The sequence below is a fragment of the Lontra canadensis genome, unplaced genomic scaffold, assembly GCF_010015895.1.
Source record: "Lontra canadensis isolate GAN:19392208 unplaced genomic scaffold, GSC_riverotter_1.0 scaffold18, whole genome shotgun sequence".
Classification (NCBI taxonomy): domain Eukaryota; kingdom Metazoa; phylum Chordata; class Mammalia; order Carnivora; family Mustelidae; genus Lontra; species Lontra canadensis.
The window spans coordinates 17797029-17816437 of record NW_022631012.1 but is presented as its reverse complement, the minus strand read 5'-3'; the positions used below and the strand labels follow the sequence as shown (position 1 = coordinate 17816437).

At 36.7% G+C, this 19409-nt stretch overlaps 1 protein-coding gene across 2 annotated transcripts in view; it reads right to left on the bottom strand.

Moving 5' to 3' along the window:
- Positions 1-19409, bottom strand: part of DNAH7 (dynein axonemal heavy chain 7) — a 275773-nt gene that overhangs the window by 197163 nt on the left and 59201 nt on the right. For both annotated transcript variants that reach the window (XM_032860188.1, XM_032860189.1), the window contains 7 exons: positions 15373-15645; positions 14438-14565; positions 11605-11683; positions 7991-8215; positions 5756-5902; positions 3354-4039; positions 1215-1401 (listed from right to left, as the gene is read on the bottom strand). In XM_032860188.1, the coding sequence (XP_032716079.1) occupies positions 1215-1401; positions 3354-4039; positions 5756-5902; positions 7991-8215; positions 11605-11683; positions 14438-14565; positions 15373-15645 (1725 nt within the window). The remainder of the gene's footprint in view (positions 1-1214; positions 1402-3353; positions 4040-5755; positions 5903-7990; positions 8216-11604; positions 11684-14437; positions 14566-15372; positions 15646-19409) is intronic.

Sequence of the window (19409 nt, the reverse complement as noted above, 5' to 3'; positions counted from 1 at the left end):
GAATTTTTTTTTTTTATCTTAAAAGTTATCTTAACTAGGAAAATACAAGCATCTACTGTTTGCTTTTTTTGGGCAACCAAAAAAATTCTACTTGATCCTTTTTCCAGTGAAAATGTGTATGTGCTGTAAGAGTTGTGCCCTTTTGTAAGGAAATGACATATGAAAGCCTAAACTTTTAAAATAAAGATGATTAAATGTATTACAAAGTGACTCACCAACAGGTCCTTTAAATGTAACATTCCAGTGTGATTAATTTTATAAAAATTTGGTTTCTACAGAGTTGTGTTTCAAGTATTACTACATAAAATGAAGTAAACTTATTAAATCCATGTCTATCTTTTATTTTTCCTAGCAAATCATATAGCTGATGTTGATACGGTATTATCCATATTTAGGATTATAGTCACAACTTTCAATATGTTGTGTTGTGTGTTGTGTTGTGTCGTGTTTCAATGTTAAATAATAAAAATATGTGTATTTCTATTTTAAAGTAGGAAAATATTAAGATAATACTTATCCCACCTTCCAATATTGTATTTGATCAAAAAGACCGATGGAGAAATTTACATTCATTTAATGAATATAATTTAATAACTAATATTTCTTCTATTTCAATGTTAACTTCCTAGTAACATACAAAACCATGCTTTACAGGCAATAAATGTCTTTTGAATTGAACAAAAATAATGGTATCTTTTTCAGGTTTCTAGTTTGGGAAACAAATTCCATCCTTGAATTGTCAGTTCAGTATTTGTGTTTTGATTGATTGCGTTTTGTTTGTGTTTATTGGTCTCTTTAAATTTATCTTTACAACTCATTTTTTTTTAGATACCCGAAGAGAAATTTATTGATGGAGTGACATGCTGGCATGTTTCCACTATAGTGCAGTTTCAGCAGTGGTTCCACTCATAACAAGGGGGGCATAGACTAGAGAGGACATCAAGTGCTGTGTACCGGTGTCTTCCTGCCAGAGCATCTGGGAGGAACCACTAATAGAACCACAGGTCATTAAATAATGCAAATTACTTTGAACCTCAAGAAGCAGTCAGGACAAAATATCTACTCAGTTTATATTTCTTCCTCTTAGGAGTCTAAAATAATATCTGAAAAAGGAACATATGTGGGGGGAAAGAAAATGACTTATTTGGATTATTTCAAAACAAAAATCTTGTCACTTCAACCAAATAATTACATTCTCAGAAATTTTCACCTACTTGCGTAACACTTTTCATTATATCTCTCCATGTTTTATCCACAGTTGTAAACCGTCTTCCTTCCTCAGGCATTTGAGACATAATGTCTGGAGAACTGAAAATGGGCTCCAAATACAGCCATGTGGCTTGGACTTTGAGCCATTCATCCAGAATTTCCTGAAGTAGCAGGAGCTTGCTCTCCCATTCTCTGAGAAGCAAAACACAGTGGTTCAACAGAAAATCAAGCAACGTTTCATATGACAAAACTCAAAATGATCCCTGGGATTATCAGTCCTGTATGCAGCGCTGCCATTCCTGCTCCATTCTTCTACCTGCTTTTGACAATAAATCGCTAAATTTGTTCTACAAGGTCTGTTTTAAAACAATCGCACCCACATGTATGTCTATATGGATACACATGTTCAGATATACCTATCTACAAACGGGCTGGTTTCTGTATATGCCACAGCAATGAACCTTTCTGCAAATCAATTCCATGGCTAGAGGGTACCAACTGAGAAGTGAAATTTTGGAGACAGTAATGCTGTTCTTAGTGAAGGGCACTCTGAACTTCGTAGGAAAAGTAGTTACATCCAAGATTCATTTCCTTTAACGTTCTTCTTTTTTTTTTAATTTGGGCCTATAAAGGCTTTATTTCCAGAACACAATATTTCAATTCAGAAGATCTAAGTGGCATTTGAAGAAAAATCTACATAATCTAAAATATAATACTGTGTCATTCATGAGAAGGAAGCATTTTTAATCTACAGTAGTGATCAGTTCATTTCTAAATATGGAGAACAAAAATAACGACAAGATGTCCTCAAGAATAAATATTATAATTACACTCTAAACTTATTTTTTCTTTAAACTTACTATTTTATCAGCACAAGTCTAAGGTCTCTGTATGTATTTGCTCCCTCCTCACCATAATCTATAAGGTCTAGTGTATCTGTTTACCAGTGGGGAGACAAGGCACATAGAGAGAAATACCCGGTTGAGGTCCACCCACTAATAAATGATAGAGCCGGATGTGAAGCTAGATCGCTGCAGTCACTATCCTATAAGAGACAACATAGCCATTCAGAAGGATGATCGGTCAGTGGCAACAGACCTTAGAGATGGGATAGCTTTATGTGTAGTTTAATACATCACGCACCATTTATAATTAGTGACCTGCAATTTTAGACTGTTAAAACCAAGCCCTGTAAATGGAAGTCCTAAAAGTCACCAGGCATTTTCACTCTTCTAAAAGTACTTCAGCATTTATCAGCGAATTTGTTTAACATCTTTTCACACGAGGAAACAAATGCCTCTGACTCCTGCCGTTCTTCCCTCTTTCTCCGTCTAATCCCTGACTGACACGGAAGATTTCCCACTAGCCAATGATCTCATGGGTAGCCCATAAAAGTAGAGTCTGGTTATACCACTTTCAGAGTGGTTAAAAAATTTACTCTCGATGAGCACATCTGAGTAAGCAAGGTAGAAGGCCGAGCAGCCTGAGGGACTAGGCCAAAGGCAGAGCACACTCAGGGTTAGGATAACACTACAGTAACCAGAGGCGGACACTGCCAAGCGGTTGGCTTTCCCTTGTCATACGAATTCCCATTGAAGATGGTAGTCTGATTTGGACTTTTTTAAGGCAAATATAAACCGCTTCATACAAATTACAAAAATTGAAAGAAACAGACGGGATAAGGATTTAATTTAAGCATCTGTGTCTGATGCCTGAAACCCCAGGCTATAGTCGTAGCGTTCATACTTCTGCACTTACCATAGAAGTGAAAATTACAATAAGCATTCGAGAATAATCTACAATAACCTAATTAGTGTATTTGGAAAATGACATTATCTTCAGTGTCACGGTTTATATGTCCTGTGAGCTACGTGCAGAGATGTGAAATTATTTTTGAGTTCAATGTGTAAGATCAGACTGGACACAATAAAAATGAATATCCAAAGGCTGATTGTCCACTACCTTGGTTACAGCAAAGGAGTAAGTACTATTCCAAATGCAAAAAGGTTATCACTCCTTCCAATCAACTATTTAAAATATTAAGTAGGAAGGGCAGAATCAGCTTGCAAAAAGAACTGTATATTACAGTTAAGTGACAATTATGGTAACACAGCCTAAACATTGTCATGTAAATATTACTTTACCTTATTTGTTTTTCATAAGGCTTAATGAAAGGAGAGCCTCGCATAGTTTGTGTTTTAATAATGTGGTCATCCAGCAACATCTGGATGTCATCAACTGATGACAAAATAAATGTCCCGCTTTCTCTATAAGGAAGAATGACAAATTCCATTGCGTCCCACTCATTCGTCATCTTGTCCATGGACTTTTCAAGAGAATATTCTTTGCTAGCTGCTTCACTAATCCCTTCGAACCTATCCAGATACGGTTCCAAGTCCATGTCTAAAAAAGTGAAGACAGTGGAATCGTCTGCTGGCTGCAGTGGGAAGCCAACAATGCTGGACATGGCCTCCCAGTGCCGGGGGCGCAAACCAGGATTACAGATCACTTGAATCAGAGGAATGTGCTGCTTGAAATCTTCTACCTTTGCTCTTACTTTTTTTGTCATTGCCAATGCATTTGGAGAATCGTGGAAGGTTTTTTCCAGCTTATACAGTCCTCTCCAGTAATTTCCAACATCTATTTCTACTTGGTCGGGATTCACCTTATGATACGGTCCTTCAGTCCATCCTCGGTATTTGTTGCTGAATTCGACAGCAGTTTCATAGAGACGGAGGTAAGGGTTCAACCCATCTTGGATTTTTTTACGTTGAGGGTATATTGATGGTAGCCAACCAAACGCCTCTTCTTCAGCATTAAATTGCTCAATCTGGAATGACAGGTATAAGGTATGTTATTCTAGAAGTGAATGATACTCAAAATTAATTTTTTAAAAATATTTTTATCAAAAGTGGCCCCAAGCTCTCAATAAGCCCCGAAGTTAAACTGAAATTAGGCCATAATCGAGAATTACTGAGCAGTAATCTATCCTATTTCTTTTTTATAACATTTTCCAGAGAATAGTATCTGGTTAAGTTAGTTAAAATAGTAATGATATATATTTAAAGAAGTCTCTATCCATCCAGATATATTGAAGTTATACCATGATTTATTAATTGACTAGAACTTAAGTACTTTTAATACACACAGCATTGTATCAGGTACTGTGGAAAACAGAGGGAAAAAGTAGTATATTGCAAAATACCGACACTAAGGAGGTGGTATATATCAGGAAATAGACATGCATATGTAGAAAGTGAAATTACAATTGTTCAACAATAATATGAGGCAATAGAAGAGATGTCTCAGAGTAGTATCTCTTTAATATACATGAATAGTATATACTAAAAATGCTATCACTCCGAGGCAAGAGATCATGGTGAATGGATGCTATGTAGAGAAGACACAACCAGAGCTGGTCTTGAAGATGTGTGTGGGATAAGAAGAAGTAAAGAAGGGGTGCCTGGGTGGCTCAGTGGGTTAAAGCCTCTGCCTTCAGCTCAGGCCATGATTTCAGGGTCCTGGGATGGAGCCCTGCATCAGGTTCACTGCTCAGTGGGCTTCTCCCTCTCTCTCTGCTCTCCTCCCCCATTGTCCTGCCCTTGCTCATGCTCACTCTCTCTCCAATAAATACAATCTTAAAAAAATAAAAGAGGCAAAGAAAGCATTAATTTCCTCTTTGTTTAGTAGTGAAGTTTGTGAGAATGTGGATGGTTTAAAGGAGAAATCTATAGATTTGGAAAAGTGTGAGTTAGGTATATAAACTATGCAGGTTACCCAAAATTTCAGTGGCCACAGAATTCTAAAATCTACAGCTTCTGTTTTCTCTACCTGTGTTCAGACTTCTGTGACTATTATAAACTATTTAATTATCTGAACTAATAAGATACTAAAATCCCTCGATATAAGAAAAATGGGAAAGCATCATAATATGGTCTGCTTTCATATTTTTCCCTTTTTTATTAAAAAATGCAATTAAAAATCTCAAACATCTCCTTCGGCAAAGGGTATGGCTTTTCCACCTCAAGCTTCTTCTAATGAGAAAGCAATATCAGGGAAAAGGTGGCTCAATGGGAGAAGATAATGGGCGTAATTTCAAAACGCAGTCACCAAATCTATACCTCCTTCTATGAAGATGGGCAAACTGTAATGAGTAAGCAGGTGCTAGCACATGATATAAATGATTAAATGATGCAAAATAAAAAATAAGCAGATGGAAATATCACTCCATCTTTCAAATAAAAGGCAAAGGCCACTGAGATAACTACCAAAAGAAAACAGCAATGCTGCTTCTCCTCGAAGCATGTCTATAAGATCTATTTTTGCCATTTATTATTTCCAAAAATCTTTAATTCCAGTATAGTTAACATACCAAGTTATATAGTTATAGGTGTAGAGCATAGTGATATTTGCACCATTTATATTATTCTCTCAAGGTACTTGAACTTTCATTTGAATCTATTTTTTTAAAAGGTGAATATACAATACAAACGCAAAGCTCTTTCTTTTGAACTAATTTATCCTCTTAAAAATTTTGAAATTATACCTTGTCTGCTGCTAAGTCCAACTTTCCATTCAGTGTTTGAGCCTTTTTCAGGTATCGCTGTACATCCTGAAGGTCTCCAAAGGAGTAAAATTCTTCTGCCTGTTTAGCATAACTCTCCAATTCCTCCACAAACCGTTCACACCGTAACTAGTACAAACAATATTTGTTGTTAGGATTTTTTAAAGGTAAAACCCCTAAGCATTGCAAGAAAGTTCAAGTATTTGTAAAGATTATCAGAATTATTATTCTATTTTGTCACAGGCAAAAAGAGAGGAATCATCTGGAAGAGGACAAGGATCTAAAACATGCAGCATTTTTAAGAGTTGGGATTTAAAATTAATGAATTAAGCTTCCTATAATTCAGGAATTAGATAAAGTTAACTTTGTTTTATCAATCTAAGATATTTTAACCAGTAGAATAAGAATGGATTAAACAACAGTATTATTCTTTAGTATGCTAAAGAATGTGTGCTGACAAATGATTTATAAGAATTTTTTAAAATTCATAATAATCAAGTATGAGGTTAAAAGAAAGCTCCAGTTTTTTAAGGGCTATAACAAGATCTGTGGCATTTTTACAAACAACCGGAAAAAAACCCAGATTTTCTTTGTGTTCTGATATTCAGTATCTTTTCAATTTTTGGTTACTAAAACAAAATACTCCAAGGTTATTTTTCTTGTCCTATGGACTCTCTTCACAGGAAATGTGCAAGACAAATATATCTGGATTTTAAAATCTAAAAACTCTAACTTTCCAACATAAAACAGGTGTGTGGTTTTTGTTTTTGTTTTTTTAATGAGAAAAGCTCATTACAAAATTATCATTGGTAAGGCACTCTAAGTTAAATGGCTCTAAAAATATAGCTCTTAATAAAATATTCAAAAGTCAAATTCTGAGTTATTAAAAAATGGATTTTCTATTTTATGGATTATCTAGGCTGATTTCTATCTTCTTTAGTTCATGGAAATTTTATAGTTCTGGTCCAGTGGGGGAAGGAAAATGAGAAGATGAAATTCCTCAACATTACAGGAAGTTTGTAGAATAGTATACTTTATGGCAAAGTATAGATAATTCTGGGCCACCTAACAGTTTGCTAAGAATCTGTTATAACTTCCGTGTCTAATATTTGTGATTCATGATGTTTTCTACAGGTTTAAAAAAAAAAAATCTGCAATGACCTAAATGCACAACAGAAACACAGACTACTGTTTAAAATAAAAGTTTTTGGTTAAGCCTGCGAATTGGTCTCCCAGCATGTTCTGTCAATTAACCACATTTGCCGTAACGTGATTTGCTATAAGGGACATCTCTCCTGGCTGACCTGGCACAAGTCTCCTCACTTTGGGAACCTCAGCTTCTTCATTTTTACGGTGAAACTGAGTATATGAAATCATTTATCCAGACACAGCCATGGAGTGCTCCCACTCTTGCCGTGTGTCAGGCACCTCACTGGCCATGGTGTAAAGGGAGAAAAGGAACAATGAAACAGCCCCTATCAAAGGGCTGACCGCCCATGGGGGAGACGCACCTGACAATGACAACATCATGATCAGGTAATTATCCATGGAGATGTGTCACAGTGTAATGGAAGCGGAGAAGCAGCAGAACTGAGGTGTGGCGAGAGGAATTCTGAGAGAGTCACTTGAGTGCATGAGAATCACGTGAGTGGGCCAGGGGTGCGCTCAATGGCAAATGGAGAGAATGTTCGAGAGAGGAGAGGTGTAGCAGGCCAGGGATCTAAAAGTTGCTCAGGGTTGGCAAAAAGTCAAGAATGAGGAGTGGAGGAGGTAGATGATGAGACTGGACAAGTAGATGAGGGGAAAAACACAAACCGTCTTCTATGGAGGACACCAGAGAAGGTGAGAGTTATTGAATGTTTGAGGGAGGACTCTGGGCACAATCCTTAGGTGATTTAGTGTGTGTGAAGGCACACTTCGCTGAGAGAGCTTTGATCTTAAATAAGGAAAGTAACTCAAAAAAGTACTATAAACTGTATAAGATAAACACTATTTTTATTAATGGTCACTTGAGGGCAGTATACTAGGATTTTTCACCCTTGGAAAGTCAAGAAATGGTAATATATCGAGCCAGTATAGATACCATCTTCCTCTAAAATTGATGGCATGAGAAAGTTTAAATATCTGACCTGTGAAACAGAGCTGATGATGCCACATAAGTTGAAACTTAAGCATTTCCAGAAAATGAAAATAATTTAAAATATCTGTGATGCCAACCTTAAGGCCTTCTTGATATTGTTCTGTTTTCTCTTTAATGATTTTCCTATGTTCATCAAAAATTTCATCCATTCTTCCATACCACTGAAACACATTATTATTGAGCCTAATGTCTGCTGGAGAAAAGTTTGTGCACTCAATGAGGAAGGCGAGGCAGTTTTTAGAATCCACCAGTCTCTGGCCCAGTTCGACCATGTCCGTTGTCTCTACTTTCTGAATATAAGCCTGCAGGAAGACAAAAGTTGCAAAAGGCATTTTAAGGAACAGCTTAAGTCAAAACATAGGCTGTGGAAATGCTATGTATAAAGAAGCATGAATATGCACAGACTTGTTGGAAATGTAGACTTTTCAGTTCAAGACAGAAGACTGCAGCAGTTTTCCTGTCATCACTCCCAAGCACCTCTACACAAAAGCAGTGGGAAAAAACAGAAAATACTAAACAACACATAAGAAGCACTGGAAAACCAGAGAGTGTTATGGGTTTCTGGGAAAGATAAAGCAGGGTAATATCACCTATTCTTTCACGGTAGCATATTGGGGCACCTCCTATTGCCCACCTCCAGTGCCTGACACCTCGCCAACAGGAGCTGGCAATTCAGTGTGACAACCAACAGACCATGGCTTTGCTCTCAGAGACTTGTTGGGGGAAACAAGTATTAGTTGAATCACCACCATAACAAATGTCAAATTGTAGACTTGCAGCAGTCACCAGGGCTACACTTTTCTTAATTACAAAATCTAAAAGATAGCTATAGGCAAATATAATAAGAAGTGTGCTAAATCTGTATGAGGATAATGATAATATTTTATTGAGGGACATTTTAAAAGTTCTGAATAAATGTGAAAACATATGTTAAGATGTAACATCCTCGAGATGTAAATTCTCCTCTAGTAAGTATAAAACCAAAGGAATTTCAATCAAAACTGCATGGGCAATTTAAAAAACAAAATTCATCATAATTCTAATAGTCTCTGAAATCATAGATACTTAAGAGTAGCAAAGACAATCATGAAAAAAAATGATAGTGAGTAGCCAAATATGAAAATATAATACATATAGATAGTTATTTAAACGGTTCTTGTTCTGTCAGAGGAATAGAGGAGGAAGAACAGAGGTCAGAACTAGATCCAGGTACATGTGGAAATTGAGTGTTGAAAAGATGCATTTAAAATTAGGAGTCAACTGATAGATCATTTAATAAATCATATTAGAGTAATTAGCTACTAATCTTGGAAAAAACTAAGATTCCTTGTTACCTAGGAGAAATACAAAGAAGGTACGTTGTCAAGTGAAGAAAGTAGCTTGCAGCAGAGTAATGATTTTGTTTTTGCAAAAGCAAATCTGTGGGAAGTGGTGGTGAATGCACAGGGTGTGTATGTCTGTGTGTGTGTGTGTGCATCAGCACACACAGACATGTGCCCATGTATATGTGCACATACACATAAACATAGAGCTCTCTCAAAGCTCTTTTGACACACGTTAACTTATATATCTGAATAATATAAATGTTGAAGGAAACCTGCTTCCCCATTGAAAAATGAGAAGACTGGCAATTACCTGTAACTACTTATATCCAGCTTCCCTTGTCTATGTCTATACCTCCCTATCTATGAAGTAAATGCTTCTTTTTCTCATGTTTTTAAAAGTCTATTTAATCTTCATTTTTCTTTCTCTCTTCTTCTCTCTCTCTAGTGTTATTTAGACTTAATACTGTATGTATGTTTGGAAAGAGCAGAATTCACACTAAAAAAATCATTACTCTAAAGAAAAGAATTATGGAAAAAGATGAACTTCTGCTTCTGTTTTCTACTTTGTAAAATCCCATATTATTTAAAATTTTACTTTTGTAATTAAAAAGAAAAAAAAACACTGTCTAAAAGTCTTTCATTAATATACCATTCTGACAAGACGAAATATTATGTTATAAATCCAAACAAATAAGATGGGAACCATGGTGGTTTCCACAAGTAAATAAATATCTAACTGAAAATATACTTTTATAATGTGATTAATCAGATTTCTGTGTATTCAAATGAATGGATTTTTATTTCCCCAACTGATAATGACTGATTTCAGTACTGCATAAACTGAGAAGTTATTTTACTCTTGTGTGACTAAACTTTTTTAAGATGCAGAAATATTTTAAATATCAGTTCATGAATCCTATTTGCTAGTTCTGTTACAGATTGTGATGAATGATAGAAATTCACACTAAATAACTCCAAATTTGTAAATATTTCGAGAGATGGCTAGGAGGGTAAATAAATGACACTCTTCCTACTCAGCATTATTTTTTCCACAGGCATATACAGTTATGGAATTCTCCAACTACTATATAATCATCCATGATCAGAGTGTCACTTGACATCCCACAACAACTAATATAAAATATAAAAATCTAAAAGTGATCATATACAGATGTGTGTATCAAATACACATACACATGCATTCACATGCTAACACCAATGCAAGTACAAATACTTTAAAGAAAACAGAATTCTTTTAGTTAAATGTTGATATGTAAAGTCAGTTCTAATGATTTAAAAACTTTTCTTTAAATGACTAATTTAAAGAATGTACATAAGCACTTACACTTCTTTTGTAATTTCTTCCCTATACAAAGTTTTGAATGATTTTACGTATTTTGCTGGGTTTGCTTACCTGTTTTACAATCTAAAAAAGAAAAGATTCTATTTTAGATCTTGGGAATGCTGGGTGGAAAATGGGGTAAGTCCTATACAATCTTGTTATAAGAATGAAAAAGGAGTAAAATAAAATGGTGATTAGCTAGTTGTTTTATACTGTTTTACTTACCATTAGGCAGTTATAACATGACTTTCTAACACACAAGGAACACCAAAAATGATTAAAGTGAGACTTACCTAATATTTTTAGTAGCATAAATCCTATGCTCAAAACTTATTTCAGCAAATTACCACAGATACTTTTAATGTATAACCAAAATAGCCTATAAAAACAAATTATTAAAGATTAAATATTTGATTAAAAAATTAAGGATGGCCACATATCTCAGGTTGCCCAGACAGTCCTGGTTTATGCCTATTAGTATGGTAGTAAGTATTAATATCGTTCCCCAAAATATTGGTAGACAATACACAAACAGCTCCGATATTTCACCTCTCCCAATAGCCATACCCTGTGGTATCTTCTCATGCTGTGGCCATGTGACTTGCTTTGGCCAATGAGATGTTAACTACTGTGATGCACAGAGACACTTGAAAAGCATTTGTACACCTGGGGGTGGTTTTGTGTCTCTACCATGCCGTGAGAATACGTCCAGTAAGCCTGCTGGAATTTAAGAGACAAGTGGAGCAGAGCCAAATTGCCAAAGATAGTTTTGCTAGTCAATTTAACTGAGAACTAGCTGACCCAACTGAGTGACCCACCCAATTGTGAGCAAAACCAGCCAGGAGCATCAGCCTGAATCACCAAACTGTAGACTCATGAGCTAAGAATAACAAAACAAAACATTATTTTAAGCCTCTTTTAACTTTTGCAGTGATTTGTTATTGTATTATCATGTTGATAATTAACTAATAACAGCTGGGGAAACAACTTACACACATATGACTATAAAGTTTATAAATAATACCTTCATTTCCATTAGTTCTGCTGTATTTGGAGGAGTGCTAAGAGCTTTTTCAGCTATCTTCTCAAATTCATCACATAATCTGAAATACCAGACAAAACCAATTTATGTAACGAAGTTTTATTCTTAAATATATTCTTTTTTTAAGATTTTATTTATTTATTTGACAGAGAGAGATCACAATTAGTCAGAGAGGCAGGCAGAGAGAGAGAGGGGGAAGCAGGCTCCCTGCTGAGCAGAGAGCCCGATGCGGGGCTCGATCCCAGGACCCGATCATGACCTGAGCTGAAGGCAGAGGCCTCAACCCACTAAGCCACACAGGCGCCCTATTCTTAAATATATTCTTATATACTAAATGTGCCATTATGTGAAAAACAAAGTAAGATGATCTTATCTATATGACATCTAAAAATTTGTGCCATTATTCATTCAATACACATTTAATGATCATCTCTTACATTTGCAACTATAATACTAAGTGACAGAGAGAGAGAATTGTAGAAGATGTAATAATGACTCTCAAGCAGTTCATAATCTTGTATAGAAAACAAGGCCATAAACAATCACTTCTGACCTAGAATTTTAGGGGCTCTACCAGAGATTTAGTTGAGATAGCACCAAAAAAGTAGTCCTAAGTAAGGGAGTGATTAACTCTACTTGTGGCGAACAGTTAACATGGACCTCTATGCTCAGAAACCTCTAGTAATATGCAAACATTTCCTACTTATTTGGGTTGTAGCCCATATAATGAACTTACTGTGAGATTAAAAAAAAAAAAAAAAGGGGGGGGTAGAAGCGAAAAAAAGACCAGATAAAACATGTAGAAATTTCTTAAAGAAGATTGACTGCGATGGGGTACCTCGGGGGTTCAGGCAGTTAAGACTTTGACTCTTGATTTTGGCTCTGGTCATGATGTCAGGTCATTTGATTGAGCCCTGCCTCGGGCTCCCCACTGGGCATGGAGCCTGCTTAAGATTCTCCCTCTCCTTACCTTTTCTCTCTCTCTCTTAAAAAAAAAAAAAAAAAGGAAGAAGAAAGAAGAAGAAGAAGAATGGTTATGAGGTGAAGGAGAAAGAAACAGCATGGTTGTGAATTTGGGTTGAAGTGGGGAGTGTGGAAGAAGAAAGAGGGTTCTGAAGATGGTTGTAAGTTTGAGAGGCAGAATCCACAGCAGAGGAGAGATTTTTAGGGAGACACAGAGGACATGGGCAACTGGTAGAACCAGCTCCAGAAGGATAGGAGCCAAGAGGGTTGAGCCCATAGGCAGAGAGAACTTTGAATGGTGCGACAGACTCTTTCCCAAAAATATGGGGAGACAGGAATGAAGCGTTCTTGCAGAATTGAGGTGAGACACAGAGGGGCAAGAAGTCGAGGCACTTGTATCTGACTGGTCCTCTAATATTCCTGATATGTCCTTTGTACATCCCGTGTGTGATGAGAGGTATGGTTTGGAGAAAGAGGGGAAAAGCAGAATCAGCACAACCTCAGAAGGGACAGTTAAGAGACAGAGAAGATAGCTATGAAATTAAAATAAATATTTCACTCAGCATGAAGAGCTACAAGTAAAAGACATTTTCACTATTCTCCCAGAACTTTTAAAGGAAAAGTGCTTTCACAGTTGAATATGGGATTCTGGTTCCTAGATTGGCTGCGCAGGTACCCGTCCTGCCTCAGCCTTACCCCTCACTCCTCCTTCCTCTTTCCAGTGACACAGCTCAGTCCCAGTTCAAATAACACCATCCATTTTCACACCTCACACCCTTCTACATGTTACTTTTTCTAGTTGGAATTCTTTTATTTACACTGTTCACCTGGAAGACTCCCAGTACTCATGCTCTAAAATGAATTCACATATCTTCCTCGTAGCTTGCCCTGATTTTTTCCCACTTGCCCAATCTCTGCTGTGAAGGACATTAATCATGTCCTTCTCTGTTCTGTGTCTGTGGCTCACTACAGTATTTACTGAACCTTACTGTAACTTACTGGTTTGTATTTCTATTTCCCCTTAAGACTATAGCTTATAGTAGTTATATATAACTTATATATTATTTTAGTAAATTAAATACATTAGATATTAGATATTACAGTAGTTATATTCATATTTAGAATATAAGCACCTACTCTTGTGCCAAATACAAGCTTCCTTCAGGCTTTTTTACAGCCCAAATCTTCTTTTTAATGATCTATTTTTTCCCATATTACCATAACTATTACAAAATTTTTGATTGGGGGGGGTCTTCCATGTGACTGATACCAGAAAAAGTTCCCAGAGCAACACGAACACGAGTTGTTGATTCAAGACTAGTTCTACATCTTGCCTACATACAGAGGCATTCTGTTTATACCTTAGCATTCCGTGAGTTTACTTAACATGAGTCAGTTTTCCTAAAATTCCCCAGGTTAGTCAAAAAATAAGTTTTTAGTTAAGACAACAAGTTATTAGCCTTGAAGAGTAATCCCAGTAAGTGAAATTCTAAATTTGAGGATCCATTAGGACCCAGGACAACTATTGGGTAAATCCACTTTGAAAATCCATTTTGTGTATTGATTATACAAACTTAAAACATTAGTGATGTTAGAGAACACCTATCTGACTTGTGCAAACAAAACTGAAAACACTTCTTACTACCACCTTATTTCAAGCAATCAGGAAGGTGCATTTGTGGTGAAAAACTAATAATAATCATAAAATGACAAAGCCAAGTAGAAGTAAGTGTGACATCATCTTCTTGGAGGGTCAATGATGACAGTGTTCTAATCTATAACTTTATTTGAATGACAATTGATTCTATCCAACAATACCCTGAAAAAAAAAATACCAGTATCACATAAATACCTTGTATTTACTTCCTGATGATCTCGGAACATTTTAGCTATAAGTTTTCCGCAAATAAGTTCTGCTCGTTTCACCAAAGCTCTGATTAATTCCTCACAGCGCATTTCAAACATTCCTAAACGAATAGTCTGCAACATGAAGTATTAAAAGTTTAATGAACATGAAAAGAAAAGATTCCCACAATTTTGCCTTTCTCACAATATTGTGTGTGTGTGTGTGTGTGTGTGTGTGTGTGTGTGATGTGTGTGTGTGTGTGTGTGTGTGTGTGCATGTGTGTTTAATATGATGCAGGCAGGATTTTCTAACCTCCCATTTGTATTTTACAACCATCCTCTGGATAAATCTCCTTCAAGAGTTTGTTATCTTGGAAGCCAATTCTATCTCAGGACAACAATGGACATAAGAACTTTGGAGAATTGAGTTATTGCTAAAGAGACAGTGGGGGATTTAGATGTTCTATCTGCTCTGTACAGAAGAGTAATGCGTATTTCGGGTGGAAATTTTGGAAACTATGAAAAAGGACAAACAAAAATCTTAAATTACTAGTCTCCTACGGAACAGAAGTAATCACATTTTGGTGTGATTACCATATTTTCTGAAAGATTTATAAACACTAAAGCAAATAAACAAAAACAAAACAAAACTAAGCTCTTGGAATTTTTGAGGGGTCAAATCATATAAAGTACAAATTATATAAAGTAGAAGTCAGACTTGAAGTACTAGACTTTCAGCTCTGTGAGGACAAGAACACTGTTTTGTCTACTTCTATATATCCTGGGTCTCCCACAATGCTTGGTTCACAGAGAGGCAATAAGTACTTTCCCTGTTCACAGTTATGGTCTGATTCTTTCACTGTATGATCTAAAAACACATCCTCATAAAACTGGGAAAAGATCCTAGTTACAAAGAACAGTTGTACAAAATGGACCCTTTACCTTTCTAGATGTGTACTGTATCTCCTCTATTAGTTTTTGGTATTTGCGAATTTCTTGCATTATTTTCTCATAACTACGGTTTTCTTCAAGGAAAGCATCAGCATCTTGCTCAGCTTTTCTGGTGACCAGGAAGTCATACTTGTCATAGAGTCTGAGGTGCTCCTTAGGTGCCACACTCTCTCTCATTATCACTTCCTTCACCTTTTCTTTGTGGGCTTCGACAATTTCATCCAGAATTACTGGCTTCAAGGTTGTTGGTTTAGACTTACTTTCCTAAACAAAGGGAAAAATAACATTCATTTAAAAAAATAAAGGTAACTGGGGGGAGCCTGGGTGGCTCAGTGGGTTAAGCTGCTGCCTTCAGCTCAGGTCATGATCTCAGGGACCTGGGATCGAGCCCCGCATCGGGCTCTCTGCTCAGCAGGGAGCCTGCTTCCTGCTCGCGCTCTCTCTCTCTCTCTCTCTCTCTCTCTGCCTGCCTCTCCGTCTACTTGTGATCTCTGTCAGATAAATAAATAAAATCTTAAAAAAAATAAAGGTAACTGTATCATTTATCTTTGTAAAAATGCCAATCTTAAAGTCTTTTTGATTTTTTTAAAGATTTTATTTATTTGACAGAAAGCGAGAGAGCACAAGCAGGGGGAGCAGCAGGAAGAGGGAAAGGAAGCGGCAGACTCCCCACCGAGCAGGGAGCTTGACGCAAGATGCAGGACTCGATCCCAGGACACTGGGATCATGACCTGAGCCCAAGGCAGATGCTTAAATGACTGAGCCACCCAGGTATCCCTCTTTTTTGTTTTCTAATCTCTATAGAAAGAGATTCCATCTAATAGTATATTGAATAACTAAGTTTCATATACTTTTTTTGTTTTCCTTCAAGGCTACCTAGTTATGTTTTGGTTTTTCTGTATGCAAGAAAGAACTGTCACTTGAAAATACACACAAAATAAAAACACCAAAACCCACATTGTGTTTGTGCAATTGCAAGGTAGTGCTTGCATTGTACTTTATTTTTAAAAAGTAAGCCAGCTCAATGTCATATCATCATATTCTTTGATCACAGTACTTTTTCACCTTGAGGAGTAATCTGTCTAGAACAAAGAAAAATTGTTTACTCATTCATTGACCTTTGATCTTTGATTGTGTAAACAGCAACTAGAAGAAACTGAAATCCCTGGTTACAAAATGTGCGTTCTGCTATCACCATCAGAATAATGAATCAGATAACAACTTTTAATAAGCAAACAAATCTCAATAGCTTGTCTCCTCTTTTCAAATAAGAGGGCAAGGAAATGTGCCTATAGGGTTTATTATCTTGAACCAAGTTACACTTAAAAATATACCTGCTCTACCTTTCATTCGGAAGAAGGGATTTTTCACTCTAACAAAAATTATGATCAGTAGTGGATATTCTAGAGCATTCACTAGATAATATTAAAGGATTCCTTAGAGAACTGGATAATTTATTCAGCTATCCAGGATGCATTTGCCTGCTATGCCCCCTGGGGGATTTTAGGAAATCATAATGGTTAGAATTAGACCCTTCTTGAGAACATTAGTGAATCCCACCACCACCACCACCACTACAATGCTGGGCTCAGTAGATGCTTTGTGCCATCTTTTCTGGGGCCAGCGGGCGGGGGGGGGGGGGACTCTGAGCTAAAGAAATCTATATTGTGTATGTACACAAAGTAATTATTGGATCTAATGCCAAGCTCATCAATACTCATTATATAATATTTCTTAAACATATTAATAGCCTGCCTAATGTCTTCAGCCTATAGGTCTATCTTTCTAAACCTAATTGGATACCAGTACATCAGAACTATATTAGAAAGTATACTTTTGATATGAACTCTAATCAGTTCCCATCAAGAGTTAAGGGAAATGATATTTTGAATGAGACAGCTCAAGTGTTCAAAAGTCTATCAAAATAGATCATGAGATGGTGATATGCTTGGATTCACAGCATCTTAGGCCCTTGTAGGTTTGTCTTCCACGGGGAAAGAAATGTATTTTAATTTCACTTTCAGTTTCTATCAAAGATTATGATAGGAACACCTCTACAAACCACTTCTGCCATTGCTGTCAAAGGTCATCAAAATCATGTTCAGTCATCTTACTCGAAGTACCTTCTACATCGTTTCCAAACCAGATTACTAGCAAAATATCCCTAGATGATTCCAGCAACCTATTTCTGAGAACAAGCTATCATTGTGAATCCACATCTCTAGGGGCAAGAAGCGGTGGTGGTAGATTTGTATTTTTAAAATATCACCAGGTGATCCTGATATGTAGGATTTCAGAATTATCACCCCATGTAAAATGTAAGACTTCTCTCTCAAAATCTGATAACAGGGAAAAAGACCTGAGCAGTTTAAATTAACTGCTTAATCCCAGTTAAAACTTGTCATATATTCCTCCTCACTTCAGAAGCCAAGAAACTTAGAACCATATTTTATAGCCATTAAATCAAAGTAACTATATTCATTCAAATGATGGTAATACTTTTCTCCACTCTGAGCATGCCTAGTAACTCTTATTAACTCGTTCTATTTGTCTGTTTCATAAACTCCCTCAAATCCTTCTTGAAAAAAGGCAGGGTATGCCTGGAGAAAGATACAACAGCTGAACTGAAATTAAACAAAAGCCAAAGTAAACTACATTTCTCCAGAGACTTCTATTTATGACAATATGAGGAATGTATAACCTGAAAATAACTATCTAGTTCAAAACATATAAGAAGGCCGGAAAAAAATGCCAAATATAACTTTTCTAATGCATAGCTAAGGAAGCAAAATAAAATAATAGGGAAAGTCTAGGGGCTAAACGTGAGGGAACACATGAGTTGGGAGGTAATTATGTGTGGAAGTGAACAGCGGCCCAAGAGACTGCTGATCCCTGGTGGCCTAAGCTTTGTTTTAATGAGTCTCTAGCAAAGTGGGCCTACGTGCAGGGGACGGGGTGGCAGAATGGCTGTTAGGAAACAAAGCCTCAAGCCTGAGCAGAGAGGGACGTCACATTGGCTACCCCCCACAGAAAGCCAAGAATACTGAAAGGTGATAGAAAATTTCAGAATGCTGAAAGGTGACAGAACCTCTGAATGAGGAACCAACAACGCCCTGTTTTGACCTTGTTTTTCGGTGGAGAAGAAAAAAGACCGTCGCCTTAAGATTGTGACCACCAGCTTGTTCTCACGCAGACTTGGTAAGCATTCACACTGCCCGTGTTGTCCACAAAATCCTTGGCAAGAATTTTATTAAAAAATGGTCCTTGGGGGCGCCTGGGTGGCTCAGTGGGTTAAGCTGCTGCCTTCGGCTCAGGTCGTGATCTCAGAGTCCTGGGATCGAGCATTAGGCTCTCTGCTCAGCAGGGAGCCTGCTTCCCCCTCCCTCTCTGCCTGCCTCTCTACCTACTTGTGTCTCTGTCAAATAAATAAATAAAATTAAATTAAAAAAAAAAAAGATTGTTGGTCTGGAGAGACCTCCAGAGTAACTGTGAGGAGAATATGCAAATTTGGGAGGAACCACCTTAAATTAAGGCCTTAAGGACTTCCCTGAATGAAGTTCTTACATGTACGAGCCCATAATAATAAAGGAAAAACACCCATAGAAATAAACCACCATAAGCAAGTCGGATCGGTGAATGGAGAAGTGGAAGAGAAATGAATATACAACTAAATACAGGGGACAATAAAAAGTGACAAGTCCCCTGTGACAACTTAATGGAATTCCTAGAAAATAAAAATAGGAAAAAATAGAAACTTTCCAATGAAGATAAATATCCTCACAATGGATAATTTCACCGTCACAATGTTGAATAAAATAAAACAAGTCACTGATTATAAGAGGACTCCACATATATACACAGACATGGAAACACTAAATGGAAATTGTTTAGGGATATGCAGACAGGTAGCAAGTGTATCTTAAAATTTTCAGATTAAGAACTACAAAATTCAAGATTGTGATTCTTTTGCTAGAAGGCAGAAGCAGAGGAAGGTGAACAGGGAAGGGCAGTAGAGAGCAGGAAGAGCT